This window comes from Antennarius striatus, chromosome 20, assembly GCF_040054535.1.
Source record: "Antennarius striatus isolate MH-2024 chromosome 20, ASM4005453v1, whole genome shotgun sequence".
NCBI classification, from domain to species: domain Eukaryota; kingdom Metazoa; phylum Chordata; class Actinopteri; order Lophiiformes; family Antennariidae; genus Antennarius; species Antennarius striatus.
This window is the reverse complement of record NC_090795.1, coordinates 5,136,906-5,160,063: the sequence shown is the minus strand read 5'-3', so window position 1 is coordinate 5,160,063 and position 23,158 is coordinate 5,136,906. Positions and strand designations below refer to the sequence as shown.

General features: G+C 40.9%; 1 protein-coding gene across 1 annotated transcript in view; it reads right to left on the bottom strand.

The window, feature by feature from the left end:
* ptprn2 (protein tyrosine phosphatase receptor type N2) overlaps positions 1 to 23,158 on the bottom strand; it is a 108,706-nt gene that overhangs the window by 10,981 nt on the left and 74,567 nt on the right. Inside the window, exons 12-16 of the mRNA XM_068304330.1 lie at positions 13,304 to 13,519; positions 10,970 to 11,173; positions 6,164 to 6,311; positions 5,001 to 5,074; positions 1,652 to 1,729 (exon numbers count right to left, since the gene is read on the bottom strand). Coding sequence (XP_068160431.1) covers positions 1,652 to 1,729; positions 5,001 to 5,074; positions 6,164 to 6,311; positions 10,970 to 11,173; positions 13,304 to 13,519 — 720 coding nt within the window. The remainder of the gene's footprint in view (positions 1 to 1,651; positions 1,730 to 5,000; positions 5,075 to 6,163; positions 6,312 to 10,969; positions 11,174 to 13,303; positions 13,520 to 23,158) is intronic.

Genomic DNA, 23,158 nt, shown 5'->3' with positions numbered 1-23,158 from the left:
GTTTACTTTTAATGGGGTGAAAGAGTGTTTTTTTTCCCTCCTCCTCCAATCCAAGTTTTACCATATTGAATAATGAATGGAAACTTCTTGTACCCAGAAACAGAACTGACGTTGTTGTGTCAGTCAATGTGTTTCCCACTTTTCCTTTATTTTCTTCTTAACTGAGAAAGATTTAAAGTTAAATTCATGGCTGCTAAACAGCTCACTTAATTAGGTAATGGATATGCACGTGTTCACCTGGCGCAGAAAACCCCCCCCCCTGAAAAACAAACGCATCACCAAAGTGACAAACAGATAATGAACTGTTTCATTCGAGGCGCTTTCAAATTTACAAATTAAAAACAAGGGGAACGGGGATCCTTTCATTCCCATTTGAGTTTATGGAGTCAATTAGCGCAGACTTTTTAGATAATAGGTAATGAATTCTTCGTCTTTGTGTGAGGACAGAGCTTGTAAAAGGTTTTGGGGGTTTTTTGGTTTTTTTTGGTTGGGAGAGAGGGAGGGAGGGAGGGGGGGTTAAAAAGCAATTTTACTACAAAAGACCCAAAAGGCTGTATCCTGTCAGCGTGCAGAATTAAAGTGGAAAATAAAAAGCTGTTATAAGCGTTGCCCGATCACAAAGGGGTGCCAACGTCTGCGCTCGCACAAAGTCAGCATTATCATAATGATTCACAACGAGTATCCATCCGGCGCCTGATGCAGAGTGTAGGGTGCAGGGCCAGCTGGTCTGTCAGGATTTATGTTTCACACTTCTACATCCTGGTCACGGCTAGCAGAGTTACTTCACCATATGGAAGTGATGAGTCCACTAATTACTACAGTGCTGTCCCATTAACACATAAGACGGCCATTTACAAAACATGCATCATTTAAAGTGCACCTCCACACATGTATGCTTGACATGTTTTACAACACCTACATCCAGGGATTATGAAATGTTTGTTTGACGTTAATGGACATGGAAATGAATGCAAATGTAGTGAAGGAAAATATCAACATTAGTACAAGTAATATAAAAGTAAAAGCTGCAGGCTGAGGGGTAATCAGGCTCTAAATTTTGGAACTACAGCTTCATAATTTGAATGATGTAAACAAAGAGCACAACGTAGCATAAGTTTGGCCATGGGCTATAATTTGTGCCCTCCTTCTAAGGACTATTTGATTACATTTTGACTAATCATCAGCATTAAAAGTAGGCCAATTTAGCCATTTAGCTAGTTGTTGTTTGCGATGCATTCATGGCTCCATAGACAACTACTGCTAGTTCTGAATAAGACTGGAGTCAAAAAGAGCATTTTGAAAAATGCTGTTTCATACAAATGTATGGAAATTTATTTGCAACTGAGATGATGATGTCCTCAGAGAGTGTGAGTCAGGTTCTTGTGTATTAGACTCAGAAATGAAGGGGTGTCTTTTTTGAATGACTTCAGCATCCTGTTATTTAAGATGAATATTTAGATAAGGAGAACAAATCGTACGTGGAAGTTTTAGTTACTTTTTTTTTTTGTCTAACTTCCACAGAAAATAGCCACCTAGACAATCTCTCCTTGGACCAAGACTAACTTTTGAACCTCAAATACACATTCATCACCGCAGAAAGAAAACATAAGCTATTTTTGAAAGATAAACAGTAAATGGAGATGAGTATTACCTGCCAAAAGTCTGCCACGGTGGAGGGAAGTGGGCCCTGGGAGGAAATGTAAGTCGGGTTGCGAGGGTCATGGTCCATCTGGGAGAGAGGGAGCAGAGTGTGAACAAGTATTTGGGTGGATGAGGAGGTCCGGGAGATGGTTTCTTGTGAAATTTCTTGTGAACAATTTCAGTGCTTCTTCATTTCTTCCCACGATGCTACATTTTAACACTTTGTTCTACGTTACTGTTTTATTAGAATGTCTCCATTTTATTATACACATCCTTCCACCTTTGGCTTCATCTCAATACTTTAGTTCACTATTCATCTGCTCATCATTCTGCTAGATTTTCCTTCTCTTCTCCAGTCGTCCTGGACTTTCTTCTCAAAGACATCATGAAATGTCGTTCAGGTTTCGCTTCCTGTCACGCTTTCACACGCCGCTGCATGAAACATGGAGTCACGGCGGGCCTTTAAAGCCTGCGGGTGGCTGATGAGAGGGAGCTGAACGTTGTAGTAGGTCATAACGACATGGCGGCCTTGACATGAGGAAATGATTGAGACTTGATTGAGTAGTTGTTGGCTGGGTCACACCCCTGAAATCGATGATCACATTTTATTGAATGCAATTTTTATGCACACCCTCGGGCAAAGGATGTATCAAGGGAAAGATGTTGACATATTTTACAGGGAAATAAATAGGTGGGAACATATCAATGCATTCTTGATGTCTACCTGGCATTATGGTGACAGACGATGCATCCAGTGTTGTATTTCTGTTCAAAATAATGCTTAAATGCTATAAATTTAAACTGTTTTGTACTCATTTATTTGCATATTAATGTGACCCTGAGTGATGAGCACCTATGGAAGCACGAGATCTTTTACAGCACATCTAATTGTAACCAAGAGATTCAGGGAGGGAGACGTTTATGAGCAGCCACAGGGTCATACTTAATGGCTTTCAAAAATAATTTATTGACTTTTTAAAAAAAAAAATGCTGAACAACAACTCGACAAGGACACAAGCTGGAGTTTGTCAGTGGATCTAGTTGTTCCTTACATTTCCTTGTGTTTTACTTTGCCGTATTTGTCAAACTCGTGGAACATTTCTTTAATATATTAAAAGTAATTCTCTTATTTCCTTGTTTTTACGAATCTTAACAACAGAATGACGTCATAACACTCCGAAAGGCGAGTGGAGCAAAATCTTCAAATAAAAATCGGTTCCTCTATTTATTGTTTGTCTATAATTTATTTTCATTACGGTACATGATTTCAAATTTAAAATGCACTTCCGAATTGCGATTTAATTACAAGCCAGGCTAGAAACAGACACTTGTGCTCATTTTATTGGGACACGCTGTTGACTATTATCCTTACCACTGTAAATTATTTTGTTTGGAGAATTTCTGCAGCATTTAGTAGTGAAATATTTAATGATGCAAAATTCCCCAGAATCGAATTCGATCATATCCACAATGCAATTTAGATTCACAACTATAAAGAAAATACTTTCAATTGGGGATATTTCCCAAATACTACCCACTCATCTACTTCAATTGGGTACAGCAGTCTCCAATTTTCTCTCCAACCTTACTGGTCAAAATTTCTCTTGTGAGTTTGTAAAATAAATAAAAAAAAGAAATAAAAAATTGCTCCTAAATGAAAGGGTGATGCTGAATGCTGCCACTCCGTTCGGCCAATCTCAAGGACACAGACATGCTGTAGCTGCGTGTTGACAGCCCTGCATGAATACTAAAGCGCAAACATGAAAGACTAGCCCTGCGTTTCAGCTGCCTTCCCATTGCCATTGTGGGGAGAAGATAGACTACAACAAAAAAGCAAGGAAGTGCTCTTTGGTTTGAAGTAAAATAGCTCATGTTAGAATACCTTGCATGAATATCTGTTCTTGAAAAAGCGTCTCAATTTTCAACACCTTGCTGTAACGCCTTGATCCGCTGTTTATGAAAGATAGGAAGCTGGGGAGCTAAACGTCTGCTCGAGCTCATCCCATGAAGTTTGACAACAAAAGCATGTAGAACAGGTGGGAAAAAAAAAAAAAAAGCTATACTAAAAACTACATAGAATTTGGCTTTTAAAAAAAAGGCCAGAGGAGACAAAGACACCCGGGCTTTGAGCACATTTTTGTGTAACTGCACATTCCTTCAAAACCATCCCTCACGCTAATGATGCCATGCATCTGGGAGCGCTCACATCATTTGTGGTCAAGAATTAACCATTATCCAAGCTTTTCCCTGTAAGCATGTCACCCTCTGCTTTGCAGGCAGCTCCCTTTCTTTGCCTCTCTGACCCCGGATTCCCAGAAAGCAGCAACAGATTATTTACTCGTAGGCCACTGCCCCTGAAGCTAATGAGGAGGAAGAAGCCGCATTGACAGACATAATTATCACAGTTTTGCTGGGCTCAGCCCGGGGTCCCTTTTGTGGTGTAATTACTGTCCTTTCATCCACACACCGCTGCATCTGCCATTACTTCACCCATTTTCAACATCCATAAGTGATTCTAGTTTCTTTTCTTTTTTTTGAATACACCAAAATATTCTGAGGTAACTTTATCGTGTATCATTTTTTTAAATATCTGCCCCTGATTTATTAGATTTATTATAACATTGTTGCATAAAATGGCAAATGTGGCACAACAACACTGTTTAAATAAACCACAAACCGATGAATACGCCATTAGAGAAAATGGAGGAATAAATAGAGCATCTAGAAGTCTCCATTGTTTGTTTCTGAAGAGTAATGGGCTTTTAGTGCAGCTGTGTGTGCCCCCTCATCTATCTCCTCAAAAATTTTTGGCACTGTATTTGAAATGCATAGTTTCCTGTTTCCTTTTGATGGAATCCCTTTTCAGCTGCCTCAGGGGAAATCATGACTGGCAATGTTTTTTGGGGAAAAAATGCTATAAAAAAATAGTAAAAAAAAAAAAAAAAAAAAAAAAATTCTCCCCCAAAAAACAAAACAACCCCTATAACATTGAGGCCTTTCTGGATTGGTGGAGGATACATTTGTTTAGTCAAAAACAGTTCATAATTCTTTTTCATGGCGATGAAAATAGGGGCATCTCCAGGGAATGTCCATTTTGAAAGTACTGAAAGCAGCAATGTGATTCAGTCAGATATCCCAAATCTACTGAGGCTGCTAGTGCTGAGAGAGAATTTAAAAAAAAAAAACCCAAAACAACAACAACAACACATCAACACACTTGAAACAATGGCACATCTTTTGAAACTTCACACAAAGAAAAAACCCAACCACCACAGGTACTGCTGGTAGAAAAAAAAAAAGCTTCAGAGACAACAGATATTAGCCACAACATAGATCTATAATGAATAAAAAATACTCACAATTGGACTGGCATTGATGTAATCTGAGTTGCTGTGGTTATTCTCTGCTTTCAAGGTGATCCTGGAATGATCATCTGCGATGGAGATGCATAATTCATCAACGCACTTTTCCACAGTTTTTCCTTCCCACACAATAACACAGAATTTCGAGCAGCAACAGCCTCATCATTTTCATTCGATATGAAACTCAAAAGGCTGCAGAACAATTTCACCACAGTTTCATCATACACACACACACACACACACACACACACACACACGCACGCACGCACGCACGCACGCACACACACGCACATTATTTTGAAGTCCTGAATTGCTCCACCTTCAATAAGGGATGTCAAATTGCAATAATAACACTTCATCTTAAGAAGTTTGTAAGTACTGAGCCTTAAAATCCTTTTCTCAAACATTTGGAACTTTTCTTCGAATAATCTGTTTCCACTGAACCTGAACCTGCTTCTGTAGTCCCTTAAAACCCATTTGCTTCAAGTTAAAGCCCCTAAAAACTGACCGAAAATCTTTATTTTTTTTAATATTCATGACTAAATAAGCATAGAAACGTGCATTTATAGGGAGAGACTGTTCGTGTTTGTATTGAAAGAGAGTATTATTAAATCAAATGCAATGAATATGGTAATGGTTCCAACTGGACACTCTTTGGATGATGTGATTTCAACCATGCTTCAGTGTTACAAGAGAAAAGGATTTGAGGATGAGAAATAACTAATGCATTTGGCAAAGGTAATGCTAACACAAGTTTGGCTGGAGTTGTTGGAATGTAAACCAAATAAAGAGCAGAATGGAGCGACTGTTTCTTCTGCATCTTGGCTCCCACGCAGTAGATGCTCCTGTCCAAACAAGTATTTTTCTCAGGTTGTCTGTAACCCCACATAGTAACATTCACATGCAGCAGAAGAGCTATGGATTAACATTTATACACTGTTTCTGGGACTGCATCGAAGCAAATATCAAGAAAATGACAGATGCCTTCACTGGCATTCAGGAAAAATGACTATTTGTTCAGAAACATATTTTTGTACTGTAGTGTTGCCCTCTAAAGCATCTGTTCACACACATATTTACAGACACAATGCCGCCAAACTGCTCCAGTCTTATAAATGATGTCAGCTCAAAACAAAAAGTCCATGTCTGAAAGGACTCACATACGACCACGGAGTCCAACCGGTTCCTCTTGGAGTTCTGCTCGCCTCGGCCCACACCACAGACGCTGGGCTCTGCCTGGTAGGAGCACAGAGCTTCCCACTCACGCTCCAGACGGTTCTTGTTTTTCAAGTGGTCCTCCATGTACGACTAGAAGAAAGCAGACAGCACCTGAGCCACCATTTCAAAAAAGGATCCAGGATTTATCTTACAAAACAGACGTAAAACAAAACAAAAATAAAAAGCTTCTTCTTTTTGAGCAACAGATTCGAGTTGGACAAACGTGAGATAGCTTGTTGTTCTTGTTTTCGTTGCATATTTCAGTAAATAAACTGGAGCAAAACATTTCATGATGGTGGCGTTGCTCCATTAAAGCCACGATCAGATGTTGTGGAGTTTTATTGTCCTAAGCTGCTGTATAGTCAAATAATTCAGCGAAGAGGCTGCTGCAGATCGAGATGTGGAAGGTGTGCTAATGTTTGCTTCTCTGTATTTGTTCATGTGTGTTTGTCTGAGACAGAAACACACACACACACACACGCACACGCACACACACACACAATTAAGACCCTGAAAGGTTTGTCTGCATTGGAAATACTTCAGGGGTGTTTCAATCACGTCTCTCACTGCTTGCACAGCCACTGATAAGATTGTCTGCATTTAAGCCGTCACTTGGAGAAGACAAAATTGAATTTGCTGGAGAGACAAAGATGGAAAAAGAAAAGGGGGGGAAGGGAAGAGGCATGTGTGTTTCTTTAGGCGTGTGCGTGCGCATGTGTGTGTGTGTTTTCCCAAAACAGGGTAAGTCTTAGGAGGCTGAAAGGTTCTTCGCTGGAAAGACATCCTTTTTTTTTTTTTAGCATGGCACTATGTTTCACCGTGGCTCCTGTATCATGGCTCCCCTCCCAAAGGGGTTAAATGGTTTAGTCTGCTATTGTGCGAGGCAGAAGATTACAGACTCATAAACTGATGTCAGGGATCAGCTGGCTAATACAATGAAAGTGATACCCAGATGTGCCGGGTTTTTATCCCGTATTAAAGGCGGTATAGGTAGGCTGAGCGTAGAGGTGACACTCTATTGTTACATCCCACTTTTTTCCACTCCTGCCTATCAAAAAGGAAATCCAAGCTTTAGCAGAATATGTACAATTCTTGCCTAGATGAAAATCACAAATAAGCTTGTCCAGTACATAATAGGCAATTAACCTTTGATGGCTTTGAATTCAGATGCCTCCTGCGTGCATGCAAAGGACAGTAGATGACTTATAGGAACGTAAAAAATCCTGCAGACAAAAGAAATCAAACTTTATTGTAAGATACGGGCGACAAAGGTGTCATTCAGGTCTTAAACTCCACAATGAAACTCCTCTGATTAATGCAGCTGCATAATGAGGGAACACAGCAGCACAATGTGTTCTGTCTGAGCCCTTCATTTACATAACGTGATATTTCTGAAACATTACAGTAGATTTCCAGCATCCCACCGTTTGAACCGTCCCTGTTTGAGCTTTTAATTTTAATGCATGCAAAAAAAAAACAAAAACCCCTCAATAAAAAAAAAAAAAATCTAGTTAATGGTCTCATAGCAGATATATATTTGCATGTGTGTTGTTGAGCATTTCCTACACAAACACACGGCGCTGTCTTCCTGGGGAAATGACAGCATACCTTTATGGCCACTTGACAGAGCCTGTCACCACTATGCTCTTGTCACCCTGTACAAGTACTCTCTGCTTGCCAGGCTGACAGCATTCCACCTCCCCTACCAATATTACATCTCCATATACTTGATAAATCCACTCTGAATTGCATCCCATTCTATTCAAACGATGCCTTGAATCGATTGCATTCCAAATTCATATTTTCACAGCTTAATGCAATGCAGCCAGCGGGCCCTTATCAAACCCTCCCGTTCTTAGGGGCAGGCAGTGGACCATGGCGTATTCCAGAGACAGGGTAACGAAGGTTTAGTGAATGGGGGGATTATGTCTGCCAATCAGAGGGTTGGGATGGGAGGCCTGGGTGTCAGGGAAACAATGTCTAATCCTTCCTAAGCAGGCTCCTCGGCGGCAGAGGGTGCCGAGTGAAATCAGGATGAAGGGACAACCAGGGGAGTCAGACACAACAGGTAACACATTACTGTCAAGCTCTGCTGTCAAATTAAAATGAACAATGCTGGTAACAGTTTGTACAGGGAGCTTTATGAGATGATAAACAACGACGTGAGGTGAAGGAAAAGCCATTAATATGTACGTTCCGCCTTTAATGGCATTGGAATTGCTCATACACTAAATTTAAAATTGTGTTTAGAGAGCAGAACACATTGAGTGAATCAATCTTTATATTTACATTTTAATCTGAATTGGGGGTTTTTTGGTTTTTTTTGATTGAAGCTCTTTTCCTCATAATTTAGGGAATCATTTAGAAATTTTTAATAAACTCAGAACAGCAAATATTAAACATGAAGAAAAAAAAAAAGCCGAAAGCCGCTTTAGTATTATTATTTTTTCTTTTCCAGTTGACAAGTACATCAGTGCACGACCATGTTGACCCTGTGTCTGAACATCAGCTGTTCATTTAACATGCCTGTAAAAGAAGTCTGTACGGTGCTGTCCATGGTGCTGAACACGCTTAGAACAATACAATCAGCACAGACCTGCAGCCACTTAAGCATCGTATGCTATCGTGCTAAAACTAGTAACCGCTGCTGGGTGTTCTAATCATTCATTAGATGCTGTTTGCACGGTTGTGCATCATAGCGCAGCTGCAAAAGGCAAAAAATGAGAAGATGGGAAACGGTGTATCATAACTCTGAATTAACACAGCGGATGACATCCAATTTCAGTTAAGTTAAGTTATTACGTAAGAGTTTTTAAGTGTTAAGGAGGCGGGGGAGGGGGGGGGGCATCGTAATTCCTTCATACACCAGTGGCATAATGGTTAAATATGTGTGTGTTTGTGTGCCGACTGCAGGAATGTGGAAAACGACTGGGCCTCAAACAAAAGGACCCCCAGCATATGTGCTTTGGAGAGCCAGGTATTCATCATACTTCTCCACACGATGTGAGCTCCAAGGAGCGAGAAGTGGGGGGGGGAGAGAGAGATGAGAGCAGAGCAGAGATGGGAAAATATAGGTCTGAGATCAGTGATAACAAGGCAATCTCACACATGGTTTCATGGGAGAATTGTGTGGAATTTTAAAGAAGAACCCCTATAGGACATCTCCATGTCAATCATGGTGTGAAAAGAGAGTAAAGGTCCTTGTGTGTTTTACCTTTCTACTTTGCAATCACTGTGTCGGCGCTGTGAAGAAATGGGGCCTAATAATAACAGCTCCTAGAAATGATTCACGGTACCTCCTTTGTTATTGGAGGGCTAAATGCTTTTCTATTGTCAATGTTTTCAAAAGGGGCTTCACAAACAAGCCTTGACGAGTGCAACCAAATCCATCTATTACCACCAATACAAGGCATTACTCAGATTCACTCTCATTCATTATAGACTCCCAATATAAAAGCAAGACATGTAGAGTGATGAATGCTCTCTCCATTAATGGAAAGACTGCAAGGCATATATCCATCTCTTTTATCAAGCTTGTCTCAAAATGAATGGAGTAAAAGTTGCGGAGAATTAAAATAATCAATTGTGCGTTTTTCGGAAGTGGCTTCAACCAAAATCAAACCCTCGCGACATTTCTGAAACATCCAAATGACAATCAGATGGGTAATGATATTTGTGGTTCTAGCAGCTCCTCTCACAAAAAACAATGTCTGTCTTATTGTGCAGTGGAATTGGGGAGTGGAGGTGGGGGGGAGAGGGGTAAAATATAAAAATGACAATAGGGAAAGAAGCAGGTTGCAATAAGAAGCAAAAAATAAAAAGAGGAGCAAAAAGTTGGAAGACAAAAAACTAAGATAACAGAGTGGAGATAAGGTAAGAGGGAGAAAACAGTGGGAAGAGTGATGAAAAAAAAAAGCCAAAGATAACAGGGATGTGAGGGGGGTGAGGTGAGAGAGGGATGAAAAAAGCAGACATCTAAACAGATAAACAGAGAGAAATCAAGATGTTGGTTTTCAGCACGGAGCCAAACATATTCACAGACACCAAGTCTTAAAAGCACACGCTGTAATGTATGCTCAAATGAAACGTCTATTCCCAGTCTCTGTCTGACATATCCATAAATCCTCTACACCAGATCTGCAGCCACACCAGCACACCCTGTCATTTCCAAAGGTGTTCATTTACATCTAATTTAAAGGGATGTTCATTGTTGCATTTCTACATTAAACCAAACTGTCAGTGTTTAGATTACATCATAATTTAGGTTGATGTAAATTATTATAAACTAACTATTTTAACCACACGTCCATTAAATTTAGCCTCCCATTTATTTTATGCACATCTTTTGGTTAAGTAGACTATTTGATCGAATCACAAGACCTACATTAAACTTGTTCTACTGCTTAGCCATGACTTTGATTGATATTTTAAGCTGTTTCCATTTCAACTATTCATCCATTTCTTTAGTTAAATCTGTTTTTTCCTTTACTTCTAGCTTTCTCTACTGATTTTTCCACACTCTCATCGCAACACTGACCGAATATTAGATTTCTTCCCCTGGCAGGTTAAGTCAGTCAGACATGACATGTTGTGGTCGAGCGGTTATAACGATCTGATGCTAAGGACCACTAAAAGTCTCTGAAGGCCTGACGATAAACCACACCTCAACCAGGATCCATCTCCTCTCCTCTCTCGCCACTTCTTCCCACCTCTAAAAACGAATCACCATTCACAAATAACGTCTTTACCAGTATCATGTGACCGGTGGAGATGTCCATGTTGGACGGCACCGGCTCCTCGCACCAGGAGGAGGTGCTGCTGCGGGTGGATGGACTGGCTGCAGGGCCGTCGCTGAACTGGGATGAGACGCTGTTGAGGCGCGAGTGCCGCAGGGTCTCCGGCCGCTCGACACGCTCCGACGTCCGGATCGCCATGCGCTGGCGACAAAGCTCCTGGGGATTAGAGGAGACAATGGTGAAACACTCATTATCAGAACACTTTTTTTTTCTCTCTCAGACTCTTTGCTAGGTTTCATGTATTTATCCTCTATTCATGCAGACAATAATAGTTTTATGTAGGTTATGTGTTTATCCTTGAGGTCTGTAAATGCACCTTGTAAAATCCTGCATCTCAGCTGACTTGATTTGTCCTCACTCACCTGTAGATTAATGGCTTATCCTCGAGGATTATGGAGCTTATACTAATTATGTTAAAAAAAAATAATACATGGTTGATGAACCCTACGCGATTTACAGAATAAATTCAGTGTGCCACACCTGGCTGCAATGCAGTGTTTAAGAAAGATGCTTTCAGTTTTTAAAAAAAAAAAAAGTTGATCTTTTAAAATAAATTCCCACACATTCAAGCTCTATGGAGCAAAATCTATACTCTTTAAAAAGACACATTTGCAAATGAGGAGAATTTATCCATCAATCAAACAGTAGTCTCGCTGTATCTGTACGACCACAGGCACTACGCAAGGAGATTAAAATACACAATTGTAAAGTATAATTTTCTATTTGATTGATATCTCTAGGATTTCTAAAAATTTTTTAAAAAAATCACTATGATAAGGATGACTCGTCTCCCCGTGACTCACCTTTCCTCCCATCGTACCAAAGTATAGAGATAAAGCGTCAAAAAAATGAAGGATAGACATTTATCTACTCCAAATGAAAAAGAGAAGAAACAAATTTCCATTGCCAGATTTATGCATCGTGTAAAGAAACACAGCGAGAGTCACAGGCGTCACTCCCCCTCCCCACCCCACTCCCCATCTTAAATTCATTATCTGTGAATCCCATCATGGCTGGTTTTGGGCAGCAAAGCCAGTCATCTCCACAGAATACATTTCCATACTCAGTTGATAACAGTGAGGGCAGACCGACCCAGAGAAAATGCCTTGTGAAAGCACATGCTATATCATGATCTATCATAGTGATATTTCCCTCTGGAGCTCAGACCCCTCTAAGCCCTGGTCAGATTTCCCCCCGTCAGACTTTAATGATTAGAACCATGAAGTGGTGCCCCGGGCATCGGCCTTGGGGCAATATCCAGGCCCACCTCATAATTCATCCTACTCCTCAACATCTCTGCAAAGGTACGTGCCACATCGGATACGAGTAACCGTCCCGAGAGCAGGCCGCTAGTTGGAGGCAGCACCAGAGAGGGTCAGAGGAGAGACACGTGAAGCCCAAGGAGGACCGCTGGTTGTGGGATTACATTTCGATCTGTCTCCCTGCGTCTTTCAGACTAACAATAAGAATGAAAACAGGCCAAGAGGCAGCAACGTCTGCCATCTAGCAACATCTTTCTCTTCCACAGCAGAAAAACAACTGTATCTGTCAAACAGAGAACACACCCACATGAACACCTGACAAAGCAGTTATTCCATACCTGAATGGAGTAGGGAGAGGAAAACATGCCATATATAACCTTAAAAATATACATAGGAGCAGATGAAAAAATCTCATTTTAATATCTAAGAAAAAAACGCGTTCTTATGTGAAATCTTTGCTTTTCTGTGGCTATTGTTACGTTACCATAGCACCCCTAGCTTTTGACAGATAGGGCAGCTTTGTGACAACCTGATTAAATATTGAAAATGTTAACGCGACATGCAGATAAATATGTTCTGAGTACCATGCTGGGCACAGCTGAGCCCCAGCACTGAAAATCAATACAGCCCTGGCTGCCCATGACCCTGGAGGAACAGAGAATAGGTTACAATGGCTGCCTATTCCCCTGTCTCTCTCACACACACTCGCCTCACACAGAATAATAATTAATGATTGTCTAGAGTGAATAGCTATTGCAGCAATAAGTCAAAAATGCAAAAAAAAAAAGGAACATAAATGCAATTTAATGAAACATAAAAGAATTTCTGGTGCGCATTTGTTCCATTTTATTCAAAAAAGCTAATCACTGTTATCATAACAGCCATAAAATTTTTAAGAGTAGGTAGAACGCATTCTAAATACACATTAACAAACACGTATCCGAGCAGAGTGTTCATCCAATAGCAGAACGCAGGCCAAGTGTCCTGACATGTGATTGGCTCATAGCGAAGGGGCTGGACTAACCTGATAGGTTGCGGTGGCATCTGTGGTGGTGTCAGTCCCCAGACTGGCCAGCTTCTCCTTCATGTGTAGGTGGGAGCGCTGGCGCACGCAGAAGAAAGTGGCGGACACAGCCAGCGCCACCAGGATGAAGAGCATGCAGAGGACGGAGAGCAGGAGGAACTGGCCCGACTCCACCCTGGTCTCCTTCACCACAGGGATCTGGGTCAGGCTGCCCCTCTGGAGGGCACACACACACAGAACATGATCAGAGTAGTAAAGGATACCTCTCTATAATTTTTTGATGAGAGATGTCTTTTTTTCCATATTTTATATACAGTGGCCACCATAACAAACTTGTATAAAATGGCTTTTCATGGCTTTCCTGTGTAGAAAATGCGGATTCAACAGAGGCGCAAACACCTTTTCGCCTACCTCCACTTCCTCTCCCACTCTTTCCTGCTACCCACCAGCATAGTCTGACCTGCCTCCACTCATTAGCCAGCTCTAATACCGGCTTAATAATATGTATTCAATGCTCAGCAGACCCCTGTTACCAGCCTGTGTCCAGTGCTTTCTCCACACTCTGCCCCACTATAGATATTTACAACCCCATCTCTTGCTGGCATGGGGTGGGCTGGCACTGTGCAGCTACAGGAGGTTGGGATACTAAAAGCTTGTGCTTAATTAGCTCCTCTGGTCCTGAGTTTGGCTGGATTAGGCCCCGAGCCCAAGCCGTGCGGCTAATGGCTACGCAGGCAACCCAGACTGGACCTTAATGCATCCAACACAGGTTGAATAGACAAGACTTTTCAAAAATTCAAACTGAATCCAGACAGGAACGCTAGGAAGGGGTTAGGATTTGTCTCAGAAATGTTTTCAATGCACTTCAAAAATCATCGCAGACAATTTTATCAGCATAGGTTAAAGAATCGCTGTTGATAATTGGTCCACTCATGGCCATTTACTGTAATGATAAATTCCCCGTGGGCCCCACTAATGCCGAATATTTTAAGCATAGCAGTGATAATTAGGAGCAATGACTGGGAAGGATAATTAATGTATCCCAAATGTAGCTACTGTTTAGATTTTCTTAGCTGATTAGATAAAATACAGACGTCTTATCAGGAAGTCAAAAAGACAAGGATAACACATCCCAACCGTCCTCCATATCTGACACAAGGGGTTTCCGTAAAAAAAAACAGCTCTCCGCAGTCGCTAGTTTTATCAGCTGCATATACGCCAATAGCTTTACATCTGTCAAAGGGCTATATCAATAAAGGCACACAAATACATCAGCAGGCTCATAATTGTCTGCGTGCAATATCGAAAGATGGATGGGTAAAATTAATCAAATCTCAACATGACAAAAAAAAAAATGGCGTAGCTCTGACATTTAGCCTGAGGGGTCTAATGGGCTCCCTGAAGGATCTTGTTATACCCTTTTTAAAACAAGACACTTCACCTCAGACCAGCAACAATAAGGTTTGACCTTGTGGCTCGTAATTGCCAATGTTTTAGCAGTAGGTCTTTTCGATTACTGTTTTGGGCCTTGCCTTTGATTGCAATTGCTGTGGCTCCAGCATGTAGTTTCAATCAAGCATTAAGAGGTTAGTCACCAATTGAACGGATTGAAGAGGTTGATGAACGGCGAACAGAGAGGAGAAATGGCCTCGATCCAGTGACTCATCTGTGTTTGATGATCAAACGAACACGCAGACAGCAGGAACGATATTTAGAAATTAACACGGGTTTCATTTACCGCAGTAACACAATCCCATCTGACATAATCACACAATAAAGAACAGAATATATAGCACCTTAAAACCCTCGTTGGATCTAGCATTCAGCATATTTTGCACTTTAAACACAGCATGTCACATCAGTGTAGTGCTTCCAGACAGCTGCCTGTGAACCCAAAGTGCCCCCTATAGTCCTATTGGTTCAAACCTGCTCATCAACAGCTGAAATATTTGTTCTGGAAAAGAAGGAAAAAAACCCTCTTATGGTTAATAAAAGATCTGGGTCTCTACAATGTGTGGCTACTCATGAAAATACATTTTGGTACACACGTACAATAAAAATAAAAAAAAAGAAGCATTTCCACTGTGGGACCAAACATGCTTGAAATGCACTGCAAGCATAAAAGAGTGTTTGAAGGTGGTAATCGTGTTAGAGGAGATAGAGAAAAAGAGGGAAAAGGGGGAGGAGGAGGAGGAGGAAAAGGGAGGAGATGTGAAGCTTACAATTACCTTCATGGGCCTTTAGAGTTCTGTCCTTTCATTTTTTCCATTTTTTTAAAAAGTTTATTATTTATTAAGTTGCTGTACTATAATTTACGCATGTCTGAAAAAAACAACAACAACAACCCATAATTCTATAATTGTAATGTTAAAAATATAACAAAAAATTTCAACTGAACTGAAGCATTTTCATTACAAAAAGAAGTTGCACTGATATCAATATGTAAAAAAAAATATTAAAATTGAATACATAATTTTCTAACTATTTTTTACCATCATGAAAACTCAATATCAATATAAAAAAAATTGATTTCCACGCAGGATTTCGCCCAGAATTTTTGGATCATCATCAAACACATATTTCTTCCTCCATGAATTTTATTTGCAGATAAATCACAATGAATTCATTTTCCTAAATTCATTTAAAATAATTCCTGGAATAAGTATTTTGTGTTTTTCACGTGTAGTTAATTCTCTGCAATATAATTGTGTCCCCTGTTTGCCTCCTTTATTCACATAGCCTCTCTGGTGAATTAGCCAGTCTGAGAGGAGACAAGGGGCAGATGGATTTCGGTGCTTTGGATTATTCAAATTGAAGAAAGGTCAGGCAGAGAGGTGTTGTTAGGGCGGCTGGCTATCCATTCACTAACACAATACAATTAAAAAGTAGAAGTCAAAAATGCTCCAAGCACACAGCCCCCTCAACCGACACGAAATCTAGGTTGTTACAACCAAAACTGAAAATCTAAGAGATTTGAATTAATTGCATTTAAAAGCGTTTCCATGCAACCAGATGTGACTGATAGCCCCGCGATTAACAACAAAAGATGTCAGATGAAATGAAAATTTTACATGATTTTTCTTGGCTCCATAAAAATGTTGAAATTTTGCAACTGCACAACTTGTGGAAATTTTTTTGTTCATTTTTACAAAATAAAGGTCCTAAACTCTGAATAAATGAAGAAAGATTTAAAATAATTTAATAGATAAAGTCATATTTACTGCAGAGAGGTTCAGAATCTAAATCCATTTCATGTCAGAGCTACTATTAAACTAGTCCCATTCTATACCTGTGGAAATAAATTTCTTACATTAATAGAAACCCATCTGCGTCCACTTTCATTTAGATTAAGATAATTGTGCTAATTTTGTGACAAAACAAAAGATTAAAAGAAAACAACAAATGCAAATACAGCGTGCATTTAACAGCTTTCAATTCGTAGTGTTGAAGCTGCTGCCGGCAACACCAGGCAGCTTTAGCCTCACAGAAACTTTGTTCCCTGCAGCCAGATGTGCTCGGAGCAAAGCATCGGGCTCCGGGTCCACTTTAAATAGATGATCTTACATTTAAACGACTACAATTGCATGTACATTTTTTCAAAGCTTTATCATATTTCATCCCAGTAGCTTTTTGGAGATGCAATCAACAGCAGAGAGGATGAAACAAAATACAACCACAGAGTCAGAGCTCCTAAAATAAGAAATAATACAATCACTTTCATTATGATGAGAAAGAAAACCCATCTCTAACGCGATATTGCAGACAACTTTGCAAAGCTCGACGTCTGAGGTGCCCTTTATGCATTTAATGCACAAAAACACGCACATTGAAAAAAAAAGAAGAAGACACGTTTCAGGAGATAATTACCCAAATCTACGTCGCGAGGCTGAGAGCGCATTTTGCAGTGAACGGAGGACGCTGTGTCTTGTATTCCAGAGAGCATGGTTAACCACTGATGCCTGCCGCAGCTCCAAAAAGCATCTGCGTGTCCCGGCCGCCCACTCAGTCCGCTTCTCCAAAAGTTCCCCTGCGAGGGTCCCATGCATCCCCCAGCGCCAACAAAAGACCGCGGCTTCAACACGAAGATGAAGAAAAAGAAAAAAAAAGGGAGAGTCGGAGAGAATAAGAAAAGGGAGAAGAATGTGGGATATGCCCGCCTGATTTTCCGAGCCACGGAAGAATGTGCAGAAGCCCCACTAGTGAGTCCTTTCAGCGTCTCTGTGCCAATGAAAAGAGATGGGGAGGTGGTGGGGTTGGGTTTTTTGCGATCATTTAGTTAAGGCTGAGCCCCTCCTTATATTCAGCAACTCAGGAGTCCCCGTCCATTGCACATGTCATATCCACTGGTTGCTATAGCGATGCCTCCACATGTTGTCGACAGTGAATGTTCAAGGAGCGATGCCTGGCTAATAGGCTTGCGGACCAAGAGGCGATATGAATGGACACAAGGCTAGACACTCATTTGTTGAGCTACTAGGGGTCTCTGTGTTCGGTGTGTGAATTGCTGTTTTCTCAGGCTCTCCTTTTCCTCTGCTCCCTCTCCCAGGGATTCAGTTATGTGAGCAGAAAGGGGAGATGGGGCAGTCTATTCTTCAAAGTAGGCTTTTGCATTCAAAGCTTAAGTGAGCACAATAATAAGAGGCTACCACACAGTACAGTAGTTGTAAACTATATGAATGCTGCATGGGACATTGGGTGCAGTCTGAAAAAAAAAATGCTTCGCCTAAAGTAAATCGTGTGTAATTGGCCAAGTCCTTTTTCCCCCCCTTCCCTCCAAGATCTGCTTGAATAAAGAAAAAAAAAAGGGAGGAAAATTGCAAGTTTAACAAGTTTAGAAGATAAAACTCAAAAAAGCTATCCTAATTAGCAATCAGCCTGAAAAAAAAAAAAAAAGATCCAATGGAGAGCAACAGCTGCACTTAGCAGGGAGAGAGAGAGAGAGAAAGGGGGATTATGGAGAGCACAGGGAGAGAAAAGGAGCAAGAAAAAGAAAAGGGGCGGTGAAGAGAGGAGAGTGGGGGTCCTGTCAAATGCAGATGACGAGTCTTGGGGAGAGAGGAGGAGGAGGAGGAGGAGGTGGAGGTGGTGGTGGGGGGGTCGTAGCTGTGTGACGGCTCTCCAGTTTATTTTTTCCATTCAGACAGCACCCCCTCCTCTTCTCTATTGTCCCTCTGTGTGACAGCTGGAGTTGGCAATGTGAAGGGGAGAACAAAAACAAGCTCGCTGTCCAGCCCGGGTCCATAGCTGCATCATACACCTCCCCACCTTCAAAAAGCCGAGCCAACCTCGCAGCCCCAGAGGGAACAAATCTGAAGCAGAACACATTCAAATTAACTTGCCTAAACTCTTAAATACTAGATCTTGTTTATGATGCTGCTGCAAAACTGAAATTATCCATGCATTTTGTTATTTTATGCCGATTTGGGTTCCTAAAAAAAAAAAAGGCGTGAATAGAGGAGAAGCAGCAACAAAAATGAGTTCCTTCCTCACACACTGTGGTGATATTGTTCGGATCACGCTTTCAGCACGCTGCCATCCTAATTTATCAGGAATTATTCATAATCAAAATTCCGTTTTTTAGCCACCCAGGGGGCACAGAAATGACCACCCATTGTTAGAGAGAGACAAGTTTTTGTCTCTCAGTTTGAATCTGAGGAAGTGTCGGCTGCGACACTTTGTGTTGCAAGGTTTTCCCCAGATAATCAGCTCCTACTTTAAGTCGACCACACGATCCTATCCATCGTCTTGTCTGGCCAAGTGGAAGAGATACGCTGGTCACCCACCTGTCAGCCTTATCTAAGCACCCACTCATTCCAACAAGGGTATTCCCCTGACTGCTCGGGGTTGAAAAAAAGGATGCCCACCAAAAATCAGTCACCATCTTCACCTGCTCTTAACCCGACTTTGGTCTTTGTTGGTTTGTCTTCACCGAATTCTGTGTAAATGGATTCATTTTCGCACATTTCAACCGTCACCGCACACCAAACAGAATGATTTCACAACTCCCGGCTCAACCTTCAGTGCTAATGGTCATCACACCAGGGGGAGGCTTGCATCGATTCACTGTGAAATTCAAAAAAAAAATCAAATTTGGGAACATATTGACGTCACTCCTTGGTCACTGGCAAAACCCGCCATGCTGTCATGTCTCTTCCTCGGGGTAACACATGTTCAAACATCCTGCGAGGCTTATCTGTCCTACTTTACTGCACTCACTCCTCTGGTGCTTACCTCCATTCACACTTCACATTTTGGTCAAAAAAAAAAGAAAAAGAAAAAAAAAAGAAAGGAAAGGAGCGAAAGTGCTAAAACCACAAGAAAAGTAGGTATGCAGCACTTCACCATACTGCTGAGGGGAGATGACGAATACTAAACGAATGTCATAATCAAGTGTTCTACCTGAGACAGCAGAGCAGAGACTTCTACTGATGAATGCAATAACTTGCAGAGATGTGCTTGCACCTGCAGGCTGTGCATCTTGGAATAGTTTAACATACTTGTCCCGTTGAATGTGATTTGAATATACGCACACCTATATTAGACATTTTTTGCAAAATATACATCTAAAAAGCCAAAGAATGCACATATATTATAAGTGTATGTATCTGCATTTAATGTGGACACTGGGAAGACAGGGATAGTAAAAAGAACACCGGCCCAGTGGCAAACCCTGCTGGTGGTCCACATAGCAATAGTACTTCAATGATATTTGCGAGAAGCTAAAGCCGTTTACGCAGCTGCACGCGCAAAAAACCAACAGCTGCAGCATGTACCTGCAGACATAACTAGCATGTGATACTGTTACACCAAAAATAGTTGGATTTCTGCTCGGCTCTTTGAAATGGGGTGCAATAAATTATTCATAGTAATATCTGAGCATGCCTGTTGCTGCAACGCCGTTTGGGAAGGTGTTGGAGGATTAGCTTCGAACTGAAACATAGAGAGGAATATATGCAAAACAAAACACATTTGGGTGTTCTGGACCCCCCTCCCCACATCCGATTCACCAGCTGTTATTGTTATTGCTCAAATTGATATTACAAGATGTGCGAGAGAGAAAATGATCTCGACTAATCTGAGGTTTTACTCTTTTCATTTTAAATGCCCTGCTTCCATGCTTAACGCCGCTAATAAAATGAAGGTTTTTTTTTACACATGCAGAAGTTGACTTTGAAAGTTTGTAGATGTCACAGTACAGTGATGTCATATTGGTATATTGTTAGTTGGTTTGATTTTGCACTTATGCTGAGATCAATCTGAAGAGATGACATTTTGCACTCCTGTCTAAACTCCCTTTTAAACATGACTTAAAGGGCAGAAATTTGACAGCGAGGTGAATGTCTTAAATGCATTGTGTCTCAGTGAGTGTGTGTGAGAGGGAAAGAAACACCATGTCTCCTAATGGATGATGTTCAAAGACACAAAAAGGGTCCCATTTCTGGGTTTTACTTTAAACATTTGAATTGCTATGTCTCATGCTCATCACTTGCTCAGGGAGGAACCATTCAAAGCCTTTGTGTGTCAGCCATGTCATTCTGGTATTTTCCCCAGATGAGCTTGTTCAAATAGGCCTCTTTCTCATGTGAATCCCAGCCCAGGCATTGCCCATGCCAAGTAGTTCAAAGCTGTAAACATCAAGGTAAATGCTATGCCTGTCATCTCAACTATATTTAAAGCGGAGAAGCAAACCCACACACAATGTGCACTTCAAAAAGAAGCAGAGTTGTAGCGTCATAGCCTGAAGTGGAAAAATCACACCATATCTTTAAAACGTTGTAATCTATGAGTGATATATATTTAGATCTTGTTTCAAAACTCCAAATCGAAAGCTTTGCAGGCTGTGTTTTCGTTGGAGTGAATATTAAGAAGTCGTGTCTTTGTCGCTGTCAGTCTTTTTTTTTGTTTGTTAGTGGAATGACACAAAAATGAATCGTGGAATTTTCATGGAAGTTCATAGAAACCCATAAACACTTTGACAGATTTTCAAAAAATTTTGGTGGACCAGGAATTTTGATGGCACACATCTTGTTGGAAGTGCTTAATTTAATTCAAAGAGACCGACCATTGGGTGCTTCTAGTTTAGGATTAGTTAATTCCAGGAAAGTTGGTCTGATTTACTTGAACTTTTTCCTCTTAATTTGTTCTAAGGTAGAGCCCTAATTCAACTTGACAGTAATGATCCTCTCTATATGCAGCTCTGTTGACAAAAGCAATATGTCTGACAGGGATAATGTTAACATTCGCTACAATACCATCCGAAATTAATTAAAGTAACTTAGCAAATGGTTCTCACACCCAAAAATGAAAGCAGAATCAACTCGGTATCAGATCTACGCTTGCACTCTGCCATGGAAAAAGAGCAAATTACGCTCAAGATTTGCGTTAATCACAATGACAAGAATTATTTTCAGAACCCTAATTAGTTTTTGATGAGGGATATTTACAAATAAAATTACCAGGTCCAGAATGTGAGTTGAAACAACAACAACAACAACAACAAAAAACCCCACCACCTAGAAAATGCAATTGAAGCCACTTCATTCTGCTGAGTGAAAAGATAAAGAGAGAAATGTCAATAAAAATCTCACACAACATTTTCACAGTGAAAAACAGCAAGCCAAACATCAATGTTTTAATTGTTTTGTTTGAATAGAATCCACACTACTTTTAGGCTATTATGTTCTCGGCAGGCTCTTTTTTTTTCTTCCTTTTTTATCTTGGGCAGAGATAAAACTGCAATTAATTTTGAAAGGGGGGTAAACAGTGGGACAATACATCAAGTCACACATGAATGGTGGCAGGCAGGGATATATGCGCTGCTGTGGAATAACAGAGGTAGTCAAAGGTAGTATTCATAATTGAAACCCCAGTCACAAGAGACTTAGCGGGTTGGGAGACTGATACTGAGTCTGACAGTAAAAGGACAAAGAAGTGTTCAGGGTAGAGCAGAGAATCTTCATGAGTTGAGTGGGATGTGTCTTCCTCACACCTGGGGCCATCTCAAAGCCTGTGAAGAACAGTATTTCTCTGCGGTGCTGAATACGATTGTCCAGAGTTCCACCAAGATCTCGGAATCCCTAGAAGTGCTGCTGCTGAGAATGAACTCATATCTTTATTGAATTGTCTGGGAGTTTTTTCCACTGCACTCCGACCCCAGGCAGTCAAACCCGCCTGCTACCTCAACTCATTCAAGCACTATTGGAATTAGAAATAGGACACCGGCTTGATAATGGTTTCATTCGAGAAGCTTTGGATGTAAGGAACTAAAGTCATGTCTTGGCAAAAGAGGAACCTGTTTCTAAAATGTGCTCCTTACCATTTCAAACATGATAGATGATGCTTTGGATGTAGATATTTGTGACTCCTGGCCGATGCGTGATTCTTAAGAAGTTCTGGAAAAATACAACCAATCAAAAAACTTTAAAGGGTGTATTAAAGAGTTGTGATCCAACCATGAAACTATTTATGTGGTCTTATTTTTTACAGTTTTGCTGACTTAAAAACACTGAATTCCCACTCAAGAATCCCACACGAGGGATTAACAGATCCCAAATTCTTCCGTTTGACACCAAATGAAAACATGTTTCTGATCACTATAGAGCATATCGAGGTCACCTGCATGAGGATACGCCCTGATGATCAGCTACAACTCCTGTGAGTCAAGATATAGCTGTAGAACCACGGGAGGCCGAGCGTGATGGGCTGAGGGTCGTATCCTCTAAACGCACACGGCCGCTGCGTCATAAATTCCCCTCAGCATCTTCATTAGACATTTTCCCTTCTCATCAAAATGACAATCCCAGCCAAGCCTGCGCCCAACAGGAGAGGTGAGCCCGTGTGACCTCTGGGGTTACG